Source organism: Pelmatolapia mariae, linkage group LG18 (assembly GCF_036321145.2).
Source record: "Pelmatolapia mariae isolate MD_Pm_ZW linkage group LG18, Pm_UMD_F_2, whole genome shotgun sequence".
NCBI classification, from domain to species: domain Eukaryota; kingdom Metazoa; phylum Chordata; class Actinopteri; order Cichliformes; family Cichlidae; genus Pelmatolapia; species Pelmatolapia mariae.
In genome coordinates this window covers 13,394,075-13,412,464 of record NC_086243.1, presented here as the reverse complement: position 1 = coordinate 13,412,464, position 18,390 = coordinate 13,394,075, and the positions used below count along the sequence as shown (strand labels likewise).

At 45.2% G+C, this 18,390-nt stretch overlaps 2 protein-coding genes across 3 annotated transcripts in view; one reads left to right on the top strand and one right to left on the bottom strand.

Moving 5' to 3' along the window:
- The first annotated feature begins 181 nt into the window (after positions 1–181).
- Positions 182–5,054, top strand: LOC134616630 (RNA-binding protein MEX3B-like). 2 transcript variants are annotated; one of them, XM_063461553.1, is made up of 4 exons: positions 182–712; positions 1,240–1,804; positions 3,492–3,733; positions 3,834–5,054. In XM_063461553.1, exons 2-4 carry the CDS (start codon positions 1,303–1,305, stop codon positions 5,049–5,051), a joined length of 1,962 nt encoding a protein of 653 aa, XP_063317623.1. In that variant the 5' UTR covers positions 182–712; positions 1,240–1,302; the 3' UTR covers positions 5,052–5,054. The 2 variants fall into 2 exon arrangements, with proteins under 2 accessions (XP_063317623.1, XP_063317622.1); XM_063461552.1 differs by having other exon boundaries at positions 1,237–1,804.
- A 7,838-nt stretch (positions 5,055–12,892) lies between these two features.
- The window catches only part of LOC134617638 (protein unc-13 homolog A-like), a 33,493-nt gene continuing 27,995 nt past the window's right edge, over positions 12,893–18,390 (bottom strand). The window contains exons 40-42 of the mRNA XM_063462959.1: positions 17,948–18,034; positions 16,383–16,539; positions 12,893–16,294 (exon numbers count right to left, since the gene is read on the bottom strand). Coding sequence (XP_063319029.1) covers positions 16,006–16,294; positions 16,383–16,539; positions 17,948–18,034 — 533 coding nt within the window. The 3' untranslated portion in view covers positions 12,893–16,005. The remainder of the gene's footprint in view (positions 16,295–16,382; positions 16,540–17,947; positions 18,035–18,390) is intronic.

Sequence of the window (18,390 nt, the reverse complement as noted above, 5' to 3'; positions counted from 1 at the left end):
GCAACTACTAGTGCATGAGCATCGCTTAGTGATGCTGTTGGACCACCCCAAACACCTCATTGGTAGCCATGATGAACACACCCAACCGTGGTCACATTTTTTTTAAAACGTATATCAGTGCCTTAATAGTTACGCTACAAAAACCTCCACGGAAGAGGAGAGTGAAATAGTGCTCTGACAGACCCGGCGGGGGTGACAGTAGCCCAGACTGCTGTGCGTTGATGCTCTCCCCTTGCTTCATGTGGCCTTTGAACTCATTGTTGTGTCGCGGGTGACGTCAGTGCCGTGTGCGGGAGACGGAGCGGCGTGCGCCTGGCGAGACAAAGGCGGCGGACCGACCGGGGTCAGGCAGGCAAGAGCAGCAGCAGAAAGCCGAGAATCACTGTTTTTTTTTTTTTTTTAACTAAAAGGTAACCGCTAACCTTGGACTTCAGTTGAGCTCTCCCTGACGCTGGGAGAAATGAAGAGGCAGTGACACTCCTGTGGAAATCTCCTGGAGGAGGAAAAACAACAGTGCCCTCTTTTCGGTTTTAAACGTTTTTTTTCTTCTTCTCCTCAAACGCCCCCCTTTCGGTTTGCTAGTTAGCCGAACCGCTAGCTCCTAGCGCTGCACAGCACAGCACAGGTCTCCTCCTTCAGTCTGCTCCACGTCTTTCCCTAAAGAACTGGGCTACGAGTGAAGAGAGGACTTCATCGACAAAACGTAGATAAAGTAAGTTCTCGTGGTTTCCGCACGTATTTAATTTTAAAAAATAACACGACAGTCTGTGAATGTGAACACAAGTTCGACTGTCAGAACAGAGCTAAAGCAGCTAACCGCGGCGCTCTCAAACAAAGAGGTCGACAACGTGACTGAGTGCCGACTGTGTGGAGCTAGCCTGCTAGCTTTTGATTCTTGGGGCTAACAACAGCTCATTTATCTGTTTATTGTTTTTAAATTTACGTTTAAATTCGGTCAGCACACACCGGACCGGCTGGAGTCGGCACCGAAAAGGCTCGTCTACTGTATGTGGTTGTGAGGACGGGCAAAACAGTCAGCCTCCTGGATGAGCTCAGTTGTCAGACAAACAGCAACAACAGACAAAGCAAAGGCGCTCAAATCAATATTATTAAAGCGTGTTGTTATTGTTGGGTGATCTGAGGCTCCACGGTGCTCTGTTACACTCGTATTTTGTGTGTTTTAATAGAAGACATGGAAAAACCTTTATTTTTATTGTTGCTTTCTTTGAATTTCAGCAGAGGGTGAGCGGACTCCCAACAAAACAGGCATCCGTGATCTGATGTGAGATCCACGGAGAGACTATGCCTAGCCCTTTATTTCACCCCGAGATTATGGACCACGACGTGGTGATCAGCAGCCAACACAACGGGGTCGGTCTGTCCAGGGAGACGGATCAGGAGTCCCGGGAGGAGGACCACCAAGAGGCGCTCCGCTTCGCCCTGGACCAGCTGTCACTGATGGCCATGGAGAAGGTGGACTGTGGGGGCGGCGGAAGCAGCGGGCTTGTGGACAGCCTGGATGGGACCCAGGGTCCGGGACCCGAGAATTGCAACGGTGTGAGTGGAGGGGGGTTCGTGGATCTACAAATGCTGGACCATCCCAGCGGGTCTCGGGACTCTCCGACGTCCTGCTCTCCATCCCCGGAGTACTATGGCTCAGGGGGGTACCACATGGCCGGCTCCCACGCCATGCTCCACGGGGAACCAAACTCCGTCCTCTGCAGCAGGAAAAGAAGTGTCAACATGACCGAGTGTGTGCCCGTCCCCAGCTCCGAGCATGTGGCTGAGATAGTGGGCAGACAAGGTAAGGCTGTGCCGTTGAGCAGCTTGTTCTTTGTTTGGGTGACTGCCTGGTGAGCTGGGTCTGTGAACTTCAGTTGTCTGAGCTTGATGTTGTGGTCGGGCTGCACTTCCCTCTCCTGCTCTTCAGTGGCAGCATAATGCGGATACTCCACTGAAATGAAATGCCGCTGTAGTATTTGTGATTTTTGTTTGTTTGTTTTGTTTTTTTAAAATCAGCAATTAGACAATGCTCTGTCAGAGGGTGAGGGAGTGAGCGTGGCTGAGTGGGAAGGGAGGGGGAGGGGAGGGAGAGGGTCAGACAAAGCGGCAGATTGTCGGGAGTCTGGACATGTCTAGCAGCCTGCAGCAAACAAAGGAAATATCGCGAAATGTGTAGATTTTTTTCGTACCGCAGATCACAGGCGGCACTGAACTCACACCTTCACCTCATACATGCGTTTGTGCTTTTGTTATATTTGCTTCTCAGAGCAGATGTGAGGCTGAAACGGGGCAGCAGCAGACGCACAAACACGGGACTGGGCGGTGTTACGCCCTGCACCCAGCTCAGTCTGCCGCTGCTGCTGCTTGCCGCTACGTTTATACTCGAGATGATTTCTTTAATTATGATTTTTATTCGGATGTGTCCTACACTTCAAATTTAGTCACGCCGTGGGTTTGTTTTTCCCGTTGCGCTCGCGCTAACGTTACAGCATTGTTCTCTTTGTTTGAAAAAGCCATGCTTTCTGCTTCCCAGAATGACATCACGCTCCGTGCGTCCTATTGGCCGCGGAGAATGAAGCGTCCGCATTTAAAGACACAGAGCGCAGTGTGGATGCTGCTGCTGGGAGGAGGCATGCAGTGCAGCACTGATTTAATGTGGAGAGCTTCATGAAGACCTGCTGGCTTTACTGCCTGTTTCATAAAGTGATCAGCACTACCTCAGTTTGAGCTGATGATAAAGGAATGGCTGATTGTTTTTCATTTATGCTGTAGTTGCCGGTTAATTAGGTACACTTTGTGTAGTTTGGTGGCTCTCTGACTGTGGAGCATACACCACTGTTGTGGGGTGTGGATTATGTCAGGAAAATGCTTCTCATTTTTACTGAAGCGTGTTTTTTGGCTTCTGATGCCAGAGTAAGTCTGAGTTTATACTAATATAATCATGTTGTAGAAATGCTACTTTCAGCTCCTTCCCTTTTCACAAAGGGTCACCACAGCGGGCAGATATGCATATTTGATGTGGTAGACCTTTACACATTTTACCCTTCCTGACACAACTTCAAAAGGATTTGTGTCTCCTCCTGGGACCGAACAGAGGAAATTACTTTATTTATCCTTGCGACAGACTGGCAATCTGTCCAGGGTGTACCCTGCCTCTCACCCTATGGTAGCTGGGATAAGCTCCAGTCCCTCCGCGACCCAATAAGGATAAGCGGAAAAGAATGGATAGATGGATATTTTATGGCAAATGTGTAAATTACTACACCAAAGTGCTACCAGGCGTATGTTACAAAAATATTTTTGATGTCAGGCTTTGAAATTTAGGCTGAAATTTGTGCTCTGCCTAATATTCATATTAGTGAGAGCAACTCAATTTTAGAAACTTTACAAAGTGAAGCATTCATAATTGTCAGCAAAATCAGATCAACTAATAAAACAAAAAAAACCAAAAAACATTGCAGTTGATTGTGTGCTTCTGAATCTTCCAGGTTGTAAGATCAAGGCCCTGCGTGCCAAAACAAACACCTACATAAAGACTCCGGTGCGAGGCGAGGATCCTGTGTTCATCGTGACGGGACGCAGGGAGGATGTGGAGATGGCCAAGCGTGAAATTGTGTCTGCAGCAGAGCACTTCTCTATGATCAGGGCCTCCCGCTGCAAAGCTGGAGGGGGTGGAGGAGGCGGCTCCCTTCCCGGACCACCAAACCTACCTGGACAGACCACTATACAGGTGCAGTAGCCCTCCTGTGGTGCTGGGTCATGTTTTTGCTTTTTGTGTTGTTTTGCTTGAGAATCAGCTAAAATATCCTTTTATTTTATCCCTGATCCAGGTTAGAGTGCCGTACAGAGTAGTCGGTTTAGTTGTTGGACCAAAAGGGGCAACAATCAAGCGCATCCAGCAGCAGACTCACACCTACATCGTGACACCGAGTCGAGAAAAAGACCCCGTGTTCGAGGTGACTGGGATGCCAGAGAACGTGGACAGAGCGAGAGAGGAGATCGAGACTCACATCACCCTGAGAACTGGAACCTTTGTAGACCTCCAGGGAGACAATGACTTCCACACTAATGGCACTGATGTCAGTCTTGAAGGCCTTGGCTCCCTGAGTGGGGGACTGGGGGCGACTTTGTGGTCCAGGGCAACTAGCCACCATTCTGCCCCCCCTCCTCCTCCAACATCCCCACCTTCTGCTCTTTCCATGTCCGTACACCACTCGTCCGGCAGGAAGATGTCCTCATCGGTTCCCTATCACACGCACAATGGCGGAATGAGCGCAGACAGCTTCAGCACCGCCCGGAAGGCCACCGAGGGAGGCAGTCCCACTAGCCCTTTTAGCACAGGCTCCAGCAGCGCTGGGGGATTCACTTTTGGGGGCGACTCCACCCCAGGACTGCCTTCGTCAGACGAGCTGGGCTTCGAGTTCAGTGCTTCCAACATCTGGGCGCCTTTCGTCAACAGCGGATCGGGCAATAAGACGGGCAGCTCCTCTCAGCAGCAGCCTCTGCGTCGCAATAGCAGCGGCCTCAGTGCCGGCGCCATCACTCCACGATTGTCCCCGACTCTGCCTCAGGACACAGGCGTGGTCCCCCCTCTGGATCACCCGCTTGCCCGTCGTGCTCAAAGTGACCCCCTCAGCACTCTCTCCTGGCTGCAGTCTGGCAACGCAGGCGGCGGCTCCTTCTCCGGAGCATCGAGCTCCAGCTCCGGCGGCTCATCGACCGGTTACTCCTCCTGCTCGGCCTCCTCCCTCCCCGGTGGGTCGCCTACCGACTCGGAGGGAGGCGGCAGCGGCGTGGGTCTCACCTCTGGGATTTTGAGCCGACTGAAAGGCAGCTCTGGCTCCGGGGTTGCGGCTCTGGTTGGGGTCAGCCCCGGGGTCAACAGGGACTGCTTCGTGTGTTTCGAGAGCGAGGTGACGGCAGCCCTGGTGCCCTGCGGCCACAACCTGTTCTGCATGGAGTGCGCTGGGCAGATCTGCCAATCAACAGAGCCAGAATGCCCCGTCTGTCACACTCCTACCACACAGTGCATCCGCATCTTCTCGTAATGCCCCGGGCAAAGGGAGGGGTGGTGGGGTGGGGTAAAATGTGGGATGGGAGGGGAACGGTCCCAAGTGGGGCACCGGCTGCGGCAGAGACAATGGAAGGAGTCACAATAATAACCTTCACACACATGATGGACCATAATAAATGCATTAATAGAGATGACGATACTATAAGGATGCTGATTTATTGCTGGTAACTGTCGATAAATGATGATGATAATAATTAATAGTGACTTATTTTCAGAGTGAAGTTAATTGAAACTGGTCTGCAGACAGTTGGAGCTCAGCCAGTCTCTCGGTGTTGAACTTAACGGAAGGAAACTAGTGTCTTATCTCTCTTCAGGCCTTCTTTTTGACCCAGAGCGGCCCTTGCGGCCGCCTGCTGGTCTGTCTCAACATTTCTTCATTCTGGCTTCTTCTTCAGATCTCTGCCTGCTTTCTCTCTCTCTTTCTCTCTGTCTCACAGCCTTTCTTTTTGACGCTTTTGTACTTAACAGATATTTTTCAATGAAGCTGTCGACGAGGCCTGCACTTTTCTACTCCCTAATTTTAATGTTCTCAACAGGGCACCACCCGTTTCCAACAAATCCCTTTGTCCTTTGCTCTCACTCATGCTGTTGTTTGTGGCACGAAGTGGCAAGGTTCCTCTTTTTTCTGTAAGTTTGGGACTTTTCCCTCTGTTTTTATTTTAAACATCGCCGTGTCAGGCACCTAGAAGAACAATAAACCCAAGGGACCTCTTAAGGATCAATTCCAGTTTCTCTTTGCCACAAAAAAATAGCCATCAGTAAGTAAGCCAAATGAATGTTATTAATAGACATCTCTTGAGTGAATTCATGTTGGATGAGTTTGGATGAGTCTGCCCCACATTTCAAATGTGGCTGTCGCATTGATTCACATTAATTTTCCTTTAATAGGTGAGAAACGTACCATACGTGAAGTAACGTGTTTGAGGTCAGGTCTCTGTGTTTGGGCAGCCTGACAATCCCTTTACACCTCTCTGTTTCTGCGATATGCGAGTATGAGTGTGTGTGCGAGAGAACAACGCCCACTCATGCTGTTCGTCGCACCGCCGTGAGTAGGTCTGCTCCCTGTCCCGTTCTTCTTCGCTGCACACTCGGTCTTGAAGGAAAGCGACGCTCTGATCCATCCACACTACTGTAGTTGTCCTCCCACGTCTGTTACGCCCAGAGCCGCCTGTTTCTGGTGTTTTCCACTAGTTTTTGACTCTTGACTGTCAAGTGTGTGGCTTACAGACAATATTTTGAACACTAGGATAAGATGGGGCTTTTCTGATGTCACACAAGAATGTGTTGTCCAGTTAAGGTTAAGGAGAAAGGCCTCCTGCTGCTCCTCCTACACTAAACAATTACAAGGGGCCTCCATTGAACTTTTTTTCATGCACTGTAAGGCCCGGCCCCTCTAAACTAAAAGCGAAAAAGAAACAGCTCTTACTGTTTTTGTTAGGTCTTCCACCTGTCTCTCACAGCGAAGCTGTACGGCACTCTCTGACGTCACTGTTGTCCCCATACAGCGCTGTACTCCTGGCAAAATGTAGTGCACTATGTGGCCGGTTGATTGGGGTCTGTCATGTGTTTCATAGCATTACTGAGTAACTCCAGTGAGGTGGGTACATCCTGTTTTTAAGTTGTTGTTTTTTTCTGTTAGTGTTTTGATTTCATTGAGTTTGCAGTAACTGCCTCCTGTAGTCTTTATACTATGTGTATGATTTTTCCAACGTCTGTGTGACGTTGCACGGTTGCAGGTTTTTGTTTTTTTTTTGTTTTGTTTTTCCCCTCTCTCCTCTCCCTGACACGCGTGGATTCAGCTCATAGAACGAGACAAAGCCATGACAGCTGAATTTAAAAAAAAAAAGAAAAAGACGTACCTAATTTTCAAGGGCTTCCTCTGAACGCACAGACACACGATCACATTTTCAGGCTCACACAGTAGGAAGAATCAACTTATCCTTTATGGCAGCTAGTAGCTAGGTCATCCAGGGCTTCCAGACACTCGTCGTGTTCAAATCCCAGCAGCTGCAGAATGTTTTGCTTCTTTTTAGTTATTCTGTTTGTTGCTTTTTTCTCTCCTTTTTTTTTTTTGGGGGGGGGGGGGGGGGGGTCTTTTGTGTGTCGGGGTGTGTGTGTGTGTAATTGCCCTACACAGTCATCACATGCAGATCCTGTTGGTGTGTATGGCGCTGCATTCAGGGTGTCATCACAGATCAGGACGAGTTGCAGGGTTTAAATGTCAAGGAATTAAAGGTAACTCTTGAGTAAATATGTGGGCTGATTTTTGCTGTGCTTTGGTGCTGTAGCCTGGATGATGATGATGTTTAACTTATTTTTGTCTGTTTCCTACGTGCGTGACGAGGCTGTCCTGGTTGAGCAGCAGCGCACCAATTGGTGCGCAGATGAGCTCGTGGTGCTTCTAGTGCAACTCCCTGCACAAACGCAGGAGAAATAAGTCTGTAAAGGGAGGCCGTTTTGTTCTCAGATAAACTTCTCCAATGCACTGTAGACCCAATGACCCTGTTCTCATTCTCGCCCTCACCCCTCCCCCTCTAACTGCCCACCCGGCCCCGTGGGGCTGGAGCATGTTCCTCAGAGCAAACACGGGGCTGCAAGCGCGTCTAAATGAGCCATTCTGTGATGACTGATGCAAGTCTGAGGCCCAACTTAAAGCTCTTACTTTAAACTGTCTGAGGTGACGCGTTAAACAATAAAATGTGTTGTGATTTCCAGATGGCTTCAGCGTAGATCCTGCTGTTGCACCAGGATGTTTGTGGCCGTCGAGAGAATGTTAGGGTTGATGTACAGTAGTTTAATTGTTAAAAGGTACTCCCCCCCCCCCCCCCCCCCCCCAGATTGACTGGTGATTTTCTTTTGTTTGTTTTTTTTGTTTTGTTTTTTTTGTTTGTTTTTTTTAAACAAGACGTCTCCCCCTTCCCCCACTTCCTTCCTAAAGGTTTGAAAACAGGGTTTCCTGAGGCATGCTAGCCAGTGACCTCTGACCTTTTTTGTGATTAGAGGTGGGGGGAATGCAAAGAGAGCCACGCCAGTACGGGGTGCCAGACTCCCCTCGAGCCTCTGCTCTCCTCTATTTTTGCTTTAATTCTTTTTGTATGCAGAACCAAAATGTAAAACGTCAGCAAACTAGGTTTCAGGCCTAACCTGTGTGTATGTATATACCCTGGATACAATCATCGGGATCTTGTTTTTCAAAGCAAAACAACTTAATTGAAGATGAACGTAGTTTCTAAAAAACATGTATTATTATTTGTAAGTTAACCATCTGCATGTCTTTGAGCCTTCTGGCATTAGCTAATAATTTTTAAGATACAAAAAAACAAAAATACAAAAAAACAAAAAACTTTTTACACATTTTATTTTTTACAATTTATTTGCTTACCTAAATATCCCAGACAATAATGTGACCCTTTTATTACTTCAAATTTATTTTTGTTTTCCATTTTCTTTTCTTTTTTTTTTTTTTTTAATTTTCCTTATTTCCTGTGTACTACATATAGGCGATTTATAACAAAATGAGAAAATTATTGAAGAAATTTTAAAATTGAAATATATTTTATTTGAAAGTTTATGGACCTTTTAACCGTGAGCCGGGAAAAATTGTATAATCGTATAATTTCAGCTGACTTGACGGTTATGAGAAATGTATCAAGAGTTTTATTTTTTATGCTTCTTTAATAAAGTCTTGTTTTGTTTTTGTTTTATTTTTGTTTCATTTTTTTACTGGAAAATAAGAACTTGTCTGTGTGCTGTGTCTTTATTGTCAGTGGAAATGTGCACAAGATTGCAGCAGCCGCATCTTCCGGCCACATGGTGGCAGTAGAGATGCACCTGCAGAGGAGTAAACCATAATGACGTGAAAAGTGTAGCTCGGGAGTGTTTGCTTGTAAATGTGACAACAAGACGAAGTTATTCATTTAGGAACAGGTTTTTCCAGCTTGTGCTGTAAACTTGAAGATCGTATGTCAACAGTATGAATCCAAACTGCTCAACTTTAAATACAGTCCCACTGTTTTCACTCAAACGTCACTCTTAAGTTGCAGCATTTAATGTACTTTGGGCTCAATCTGAGCGTTAAGAGATATCAAGGACTTATACAGCTATTAGGAGGAGTGAGAGTAGGATAAGAGGAGGCAGTTTGCTTTTTTTTTGCTGCTTCAGTTTTATGTCAAAATACATTTGGTAACATTTCTTTGAGAAATACATATTTGAAAATCTTTTAAACCTGAATTTTATTTACAACAGAACAAAGTATGTTTACACTGAGAAAATGTACAACTCTGAGAAAAACGTGATTGATGGAAGCTAGACGTCTCAAAAAAAAAAGTTGGGAACTGAAAAGAGACAGCTGAAGAAACATTTAATTGCAGCAGGGCAGTAACATGACTGAGTATAAAAACGGCGGCAGTTTTAAAAATGTTCTTGAATGTAGAATTGTGAATACTTCTGCCATCATCTGCAGTACAAAAGATTCAGAGAATCTCTCTGCGCTCGCCTGAAAATTGATACTGGATGCCCGTGATCTTCCGGTCCTGACGCGTCACTGCATTAAAAACAGGCGTGATTCCGTCATGGACGTCAATGCACCTTGGGGGGCGAGGGGGCGGGTACAGGAACACTTCCATCCACCAGAAACGCTGCAGTTTTCTCTGAGCAAAAAATAACCAGAGAAAAAGTGAAAAACTGCTCTGTGGTCAGATAATTCTAAGTCCCTCCAGGATAAAGAGGAGAGAGACCATCCACTTGGTTTAAAAGTCTGCATCTATGATGGTAATAAGGTGCATTGGTGCCTGTGGAGTTGCACATTTGGAAAGGCTGAACGGTATATAGGTAATAGAAGAGCATATGCTCCGTCCAGATGATGTCTTTCCGGCTCTTGAATCTTTCACTGAGACGATGCTAACATGCGCACTGCATCTACCACAGCAGCAAGGCTTCACAGCAGAAGCGTTCACATGATGAACTGACCTGCGCCAGCCCAGACTGTTCACCAACATTTGGCACATGAAATGAAATGAAAAATAAGACAAAGAAGACTCGGGATTGTTGAGCAACTACAATCTTACAACAGACAAGAATGGAGAACCATTCCACCAGCAGCTGGTCTCCTCACCGTAGAGGGGACGCTACACAGTGATACTCACTGTTGAGACACATTTCTGTCATCAGATTTGAAATGATCTCACTATTTTTCTTAGAATTGTACGATTTTCTTATTTTAATGTTTGACATGTTTTCTGTGTTCTGTTGCGAATAAAATATGGATTTATTAGATTTGCAAATCATTGCCATGTTTTTACAGCTTTTTCTTGATCTTTCCCTGCCCACACTAGCTGTTCTCACTTTCATACACACTGCTATAGCTTCTATAAATCCTTCACAGCGAAAAATATTTGTTTGTTTTTTAATGCTCCTCTCACCAGAATTCCAAAGCTCATCAAAACCATTTTTACTTCTGTCAGTCACAACTGAAGAGTGATCACTCACTTTCCTGAATACTGTCCAGCACTGCATCAGTGTTTTCAATCAAATTACTTCAACCTTTTTCAAATATGTATGAAGGAGGAAATAGAGAAATACACTGTCAGAGGTTTACTTGCAAAAAACAGAAGTACATACTTTCCGTCTTGTGTCACAACTGCTCATCCAAGGATGCCCTGATGCTCTGAGATTTGGTGAATGTGGAGGACATCTGTGTGCAGTCTGTGCAAAATGTAGCCGCAGTTTCTTGTTTTTAGCTTACAGGAGTGGCCACCACTGTGGTCTTTTGCTGCCATAATCTGCTTTCAGAAATGCTCTTCTGCATACCTTGGTCATTTGAGTCACTGCTGCCGTCATATCAGCTCAGAGTGGTCTGACCATTCTCCTCTGACATCATCAAGGTATTTTCACCCAGAGAACCAGAGAATTTTGTCATTTCAGACCATTCCCTGTAAACCCTGGAGATGGCTGTGTGGGAAAATCCCAGGAGATCAGCAGTTTGTGAAATACTCAGACCAACAACCATGCTGCTTTCACTCACCTTTCTTCCTGATGCTCAGTTTGAACTTCAGCATGCCTTAATGCTTTGAATAACTGACCTGTGACTGTTTGAGTTGATAGTTGCATTAAAGAGCAGTTGAACAGGTGTACCTAATAGAGTGGCTTCTGAATGTATGTAGTGAAACCCATGCATTTAAATCTAAAGCCTGAACATGCGCAGACTCTTCAAATGGTTTTGTGTTGAACTGATCACATAAGTGTTTATTTGATGCTTTGCAAGACACAGGCTGATAACAGCTGTGCGGGTTGTTGTGGTGGAGGTAAACAGAAGAGAGGGCACGGTTTTGAGTGCCGGCTTTCATTTTTCAGAAGATGTTTGTTTTTAAATGTGCGGTTTTAATTCCCTTCAGTTTGTGTTTAGATTTCTGAGACGCTGTTTCTGGAAATCTGTTTAAACATTTGGCAAAATTGTAACAGGAAGTGTTGAGGCTGTTTAACAAAAAGGCAGCCTTAGAGATTTAATATCTGGATTATAGACTCAGAAAACCAATAACAGCAGTATGGCATCAAGTCACATGAACACTTTTATATTTAACAGAAGGTTAAATTGCAAATATCCTAATGTATGACAACTAAACCTTCCAGATTCTCAGATATGGAAACTTGTCTCACACTGGGGTCAATGGACTGGTAAAGCACACATTTTATAGAGCAAATATTTTATTATTTGATATCATCCTTGTTAAATATAACATAAATGAAAATACTCATCTGTTACAACCCTTGTTAACTTTGGGATAAAACACCACAGTTATTTCTTCCTGACCACTTATCTGGTCTAGGGCTGACAGATGATCAGTGGAAACAGGAAGCACCTTATTTTTTTGTTTTGATTTTTAATACATTTGCAATTATTTCAAGCTAACGTTTTGTTTTTAACTTTTTCATTGTGGAGTATTACGTGCAGAATTTTGAGGTGAAAATAAACCTAATCCATACTGGAATAAAGCTGCAATGCGACAAAATGTGGAACAAATGAAGTGCTGTGAATACCTCTCTGCTGAATCAAACTTGTTATTAATCTCTGTCTCTCTTCCACAGCATGTCTTTCATCCTGTCTTCCTTCTCTCACCCCAACCGGTCGCAGCAGATGGTCGCCCCTCCCTGAGCCGGAGGTTTCTTCCTGTTAAAAGGGAGTTTTTCCTTCCCACTGTTGCTGAAGTGTTTGCTCATAGGGGGTCATATGATTGTTGGGTTTTTTCCTCTGTATGTATTATTGTAGGGTCTACCTTACAATATAAAGCGCCTTGAGGCGACTTTTGTTGTGATTTGGCGCTGTATAAATAAAATAAAATTGAATTGAATTTTCTGGTTGGCCAACTTAAATCACCAGTCACCCTAAACATGCATGTCTTTGGACTGTGGGAGGAAGAGGAGTAGCCGTGCAGACACAAGAAGAACATGTAAACTCTTGGACCTTGTCGCTATGAGGTGACAGTGCTAACAACTGTGCCGCTCACAATATACTAATCTCTGGGCTTAGAGTACAACATGTATAAAACCTAAGTTTGAAATGATCACCTGTCTTTCCTCACTCTTCACAGTGGAGAGGCAGCTGAAACTTGTGTCATGTGTGATCCCCTCTTTTGCTCCATATAGAGGTCAGAGGTCACACATAGAACAGAGAAGCCAGTTGTTCCAGCTGAGAGTTTTGTGTCATGTGTTCAAAGACTCACACTAGAAACTTGGATTAGGTCTCACTTGTATCCCAAAGTAAGAATAAAAATGACTGTTTCTGCTTCGACTCAGAGGCAGTGATGCGATTCTCAGAGAGACGGTTGGGTTGTGACACAAATGTCCTTTTAATAGGAAGCAGATCACAATCAGGCTGCATTCCAGTTCCACTTCATCCTCATTAAAGAACAATCGATAATGATAAGAAACAAATTAGAAACATCCTTGGTAGAAAATAATTCTCTCATGCGAGTTCTGTGTTCACTACATTCGTATTGGTTACAGATGACGTATTCACAAGCCTTTTGGAAACAACAGAAAACACCGATGAGCTGTCGTTACATAGCTTTGAAAGTAAAAACAGGGAAGGAGGAGAAAAACCCCCCAAAACAAAACAGCAAGTAACATCAAAGAGACACGTGCTGGCACAATAAAGTTTCCCATCATGCAACTGGAGTTGATTCTATTCACAGGGCGCCATCGTTGGTCTCCGCGGAGGTGTGTCAGCGTGCATGCATGCATGTGTGTCATCTTACATGTGCCCTTTTGTGCTTGAGCAGAGGTCTGTGTGTGTGTGTGTGTGTGTCATCAGTGCATATGTGTGTGGTGGTGTCTGTATATGTGTACACACATACAGACGTGAACCAGGCAGCCAACAAGCCTCGGGCCGGGTCATCACTTATTTATTGTTGCTTTTTTTTTCAGCTACAACCTGACATGTGAAGTTTTTGTCTTGAGCCCTGGGGTTACCAACGGCAACCCCCCAAAAAAGTTTAACTGTGTTTAAAGGAGCACTCCGCTGATTTGTGTGCAGGTAAAAACAAACAAAAGAGAGGGGGGAAAAAGGTAGTGCTTGGAGACGTTGTCCATATATTCTTCTTCCTCGGGGACTGCATTACCCACAATGCAGTCTGGGTTAGTTATTTGTTTTTCAGTTATCTCCCCCCTCTGCAGAGCTTTAAGCCACAAGCAGACAGGACTAAGCAGGACTGACTCTCCCACCCCTCCCTCTTTTTAAATAAGCAAACGCTCAAATCCTGTGCAAGATTTCTTTTTTTTTGCATGTGCAACAGTAAAAATCAGTGGAGTTCCCCTTTTAATGTTGGGCAACAACAGCAAAATCAAGCACGATCAAGTCATTTTTATGACTCGCGTGAAATTTAATGGCCTAAATCAGAGGCATGATTTGGTCTCCCCAAGAAAGACGTGCTTTTAGGGTTGAACTATCCCGACGATCGGAGAAAGAAGGCTCTGCTGAGAGTGAATAACATTCAGACCATTAGTTTTTGGTAGCTTTTGAACAGTTAAGCGAAGACAACATGTGACAGGGCCAGCAGTGACGCCCGGGTTAAAACAAAAACCTACCCGGCGTCACTGACATCACTCAGTTTTACACAGAGACTACAAGACGAGCCGGATGGCGACCGCGAACGCTTGCTCACCTTTTCACATGACTAAAAGTGACACTTGTACACCATAAATGCTTGGCGGTGACTCTGATGGCTTCATTCTTTGAATAAAAAAAAAAGAAAAAAGAAAACATGAGCTCTGCTTCGTGCAAATTTGGTCCTACTGAAGGCAAAGCAGTAATTCAAAAGCAAAACACGTTCCTTCTTTCTTATCCAAAACGTGTGAGAAAGAGATTACACACTTCCAACAGGAATGGGAACTTTATGAGTCCACAAATAAAATATTAGTTACAAAAACCACGTGATCATAACTTTCCCATTACTTTCATGCAGAGTGTGCAGTTGGTGCTTCTGTTAGTTATTGACAGCGCATACGTTTTGGGTGTGTAGGTACAATGTATTGCTCACAATCTCACAGCCCATTTTGCAGGTGTGACTATCAGCCCACACAGGCACACACACACACACACTCTCACAAACACACACCCCTTCACGCATACATTAACAAAAAGCGTATTCACCAGCTTTGTTGGTGAAACAAACCACTATTGCCTTGAACAGATGTGTTCAGATGCGTGTGCAGGCGATCGGGAGGAAAGTGTTCCACCGAGCGGTTGTTCGGCACCACGTGTCCTTTTTATTTGTTTCGAGTTCCTCCACAGTGACACTTCAAGGTTTAAATGGCAGAACAAGCAGGCGGGCAACAGAAGCACGGACAGCATGAGTTAGTGCATGAAGTGACATCCCAGTCCACCCATCCTGTAGCCCTTTTTTTTTAAAATTTAATGTGCACTCTTCAGGGGGGAGGGGAAGGTAAGACGTCTGGGTATTGCTCCGTTTTGTCGTGACGTGAAGCAACAAGAAACATTTTAAAAACTGCACATTGTGTGTGGCCGCGGCTTTTGCCCCTAACGGCACGTCACACGTCACGGCACGTCATGGATCCACTGGTGGTGTGTCTTCTCCACAATGACAACGCTTAGTCATGTCACATTTTATAAAAACCTTACTGTACCGGGGTTAAATGCACCATGCTCACACAGACAACATATCGGAGGCACCCATCTTTAACACGGGAGTGGGAACGGTATAATCACAGTGTTCCTGGGGATCAACATGCAGGAGATTACATTACAGGACTAGCAGTGATGTTGACCTTGGATGTCAGATGATCCAGGGTCAGTGTTGTGTTTTTTTTTATGTTTGTTTGTCTGTTTTCAGGAGGGCTGATCTTAGATCTGTGTCTGAACTCCAAATTACACAATACGTTACATCGTGGGAAGCCTACAAAGAGCAAAACAACGAGGGTCGGGGAGACGGACTGGAAGAACGACACACAGTCAGGCAGGCAAGCGGACGGACGGACGGACAGATGGACGGACAGGCTGACGGAGCATAGCTATGGCCAGGAGCAAAGTGCAAAGTGGTCATTCTCAACCTATTCACATGGACTTGTTGTCGATGCAGTGAGCGTTATCTCACATCTAAATGTGCGGCGTATAAAAGGCGTAGTGTGGCAGGAAAGAGTGAGTGAGGGATGTGAGGCTTCAGTGGAGAGTTTTTGGGGGAAATGACTAATGAGATTCATATAAACATATTCCTGCATGTTTGCATTGATAACATTGCGATGTAAATGTTGCATAATGTAAGCGAGATATGTACAACTGAGCATTTTTATGTGTGTGCTTGTGTATTGCACGTGGTTGTCTAACTATGCAGGTGTGAGTAGTATGTGTGCGTAACACTTTGCCGGTCAGGTACGTCTCTGTGCACACGTGCTCTCTCGCTCTCCTCTCCCTCCCCTCAGCTGCGGCCCTCTTCGGCCGAACGCTGGTCTGACTTGAGTTTGACAAACTCTTTCGCCACGTCGTCGTTGTTGCGCTGAGAGAGGATGCGCAGCACCGTCAGGCCCGTCTCGTCCATGTGGACGCGTCTGCCCAGCGGCATCCAGCAGGTGACGCTGCCCTTGTTGGCTATGTCCTTCACCTGCAGCACGGCCATGCCCACGGTGCGGTCCTCCCTGGCGAAGCAGTAGTCCTTCACGCACACTTGCAGCTCGTAGCTCTCCGGCCCGACCTCAGTGCCCAGCGAGCTGGAACGAGACAGAAAACACATGATAAAGGTCAGCTTGTCTGTTCTGGATCAGCTGGTGCTGCAAATCAGACTGAGTGTACACTCACTACTGGAAGCTCTCATTGAACTTTGGCGACCAGCTGTTGTTCTTGGACTTGGTGGCAAATTTCCTTTTCTTGTCACTCAGGTGAGGGCCGATGATGTAGACTTCGACGAAAGGCCTGAAGCCCTGTGCTTTCCATTTCAGGTCATTAGCAGCAATCACTGGACACAGAAAGCCAGGGTAGGCAACATGAGTAATAAATCCATAACAAACTTTCAGCATGATTAAATTGGTCTGAGAGGAAATTAAGACTCCTGTGGGTCTGCTTTCAGACTTTATAAAATACAGGAGACCAGATCAGCGGTGGAAAATACAACCAAAGAGTCCAGTGACTTTAGTCCTTTCTAAGGACCTCTCCTCGTGCACCTCTGGACTGCCTATAGAGAAGCCGCTATTCTCATATTGCTATTATACAAATTCTGTTTACACTCTGTTTGCTGTGGACCTCAGTGAGAGGAAACATCAGCTTCTGTGTCAATGATCATCACAGTGATGAGAGCCGATTCTCTGGCTAGGACACGGAGACCAAACAGCAGACATCAAAGTCCACTCTGTCTAAATCTGAAGGCAACACATCAGGAGCATGCTTGTCTGTTTTTTTTTTTGTTTGTTTTTTAACTCATCGGCTTTTACACTGAGAATTCATCCCATAGGGTCAGACTGTTGACTGTAATGTGCATTCTGTGGAAGTGGTGAGAGCATGAGAGGCGAGACTGAGTAGAATAAAATCACATTTGGCTTTTGCTTTGTTTTGTATACAGCAGTGCATTTTACGCTGTGGGCCACATACAGGCCACTTTGATGGTAAATGGGCCGGTTCCCCTTTGTGTTAGTGTAAACAAGTTTAACTACACACCCCTGAGACATCTTGATTTAAGAAAAAGAAGTGCAGTCTCAGTTCTATGTGTTTCTTTTTTCTACATGATAAAGAAATGCTGCTGTAATGAATGAAAGCATGCATCTATCAGCATGACTCTTCAGGCTAAATTTGTAAAAAGAAAAAAGAAAAAAAAGAGATGTGTAAAACTGCCCAATTGAACAGAAAGATTTGCCCTTTATTTTCAAACACTTACTGTGAAAAAATGTCTGTAGCAGATAGTAAAAAAAACAGGTACTTTTATGCCATTTAATTGTTTATCTATTACTTATCTACTTTGACGTAGCATGAATCATCATAGGCGAAGGCTTGATCAGTAGCCAAATCTGTACAAATTGTGAAAATACAGTTAAAAGTTCCAAATGTATGGCCTCAATATTTTCCAAAGCTATCCAGTGAGTCACACTTGAGTCTTTGCCTGGCCGATTCTGGCCCCTTGACCTTATGTTTGACACCCCTGCATTGAGCATTTGAGCAGCTTCCACCTGAAAGAGCAGGGTTTGAATTCTGTGCGATAGGTCGGCATCAAGTCACTTTTAACGGCCATGATGCAGATGGCTGTGCTAGTCCGGTGGGAGGGGCTGTTTGTTTTTCTGCCTTCTTCACATTTCTGCCAACTGAACAGCTTTAAGTGAAAAAACAAAAGAAGGTGACAGAAGACACAACAGCAAAAGCTGCTCTGCTATTTTTACCTTTCACACTGATCTTGTGTTCTCCATTAGGCTGGGGTAAAATGTCCACATTCATGACCACCTCACCGACTGCATCCACTCCAGACGCTGCAAAGACACGCTCTGTTAGTGGATGACAGGCAACTGTGCCCCTACTTTATCTTTCCATGGCTGTGAACTTGTGTTTTCTGCAGACCCTGATGTAGCACAGTTGAGATGTATGACTTCAAGAATTGTGATGTATCAGCAGACTGTGAACTATATTTAAACATGCAGATGTCACACACATGCGCAAACGTGTGCATGCAGGCACGAGTTCTCTGAGATAATCTGGTGGCCGGGTAAAGCGGCTTTTGTGCGAGCTGTAATGCAAAGAAAATGGCAAACTCTAATGCAGTGAGAAATCTTAATTTGTTAAAGATACTACAAACTCTGAACGAAAAAGAAAAAAGGAGATTAATAGG

Excerpts from the sequence above, each read along its gene's own strand:
- LOC134616630 (XM_063461553.1), top strand. The coding sequence starts at position 1,303 with ATGCCTAGCCCTTTATTTCACCCCGAGATTATGGACCACGACGTGGTG. Across the intron at positions 1,805-3,491 it reads TGAGATAGTGGGCAGACAAG|GTTGTAAGATCAAGGCCCTG; the intron begins GTAAGGCTGTGC and ends TGAATCTTCCAG. Across the intron at positions 3,734-3,833 it reads CTGGACAGACCACTATACAG|GTTAGAGTGCCGTACAGAGT; the intron begins GTGCAGTAGCCC and ends TCCCTGATCCAG.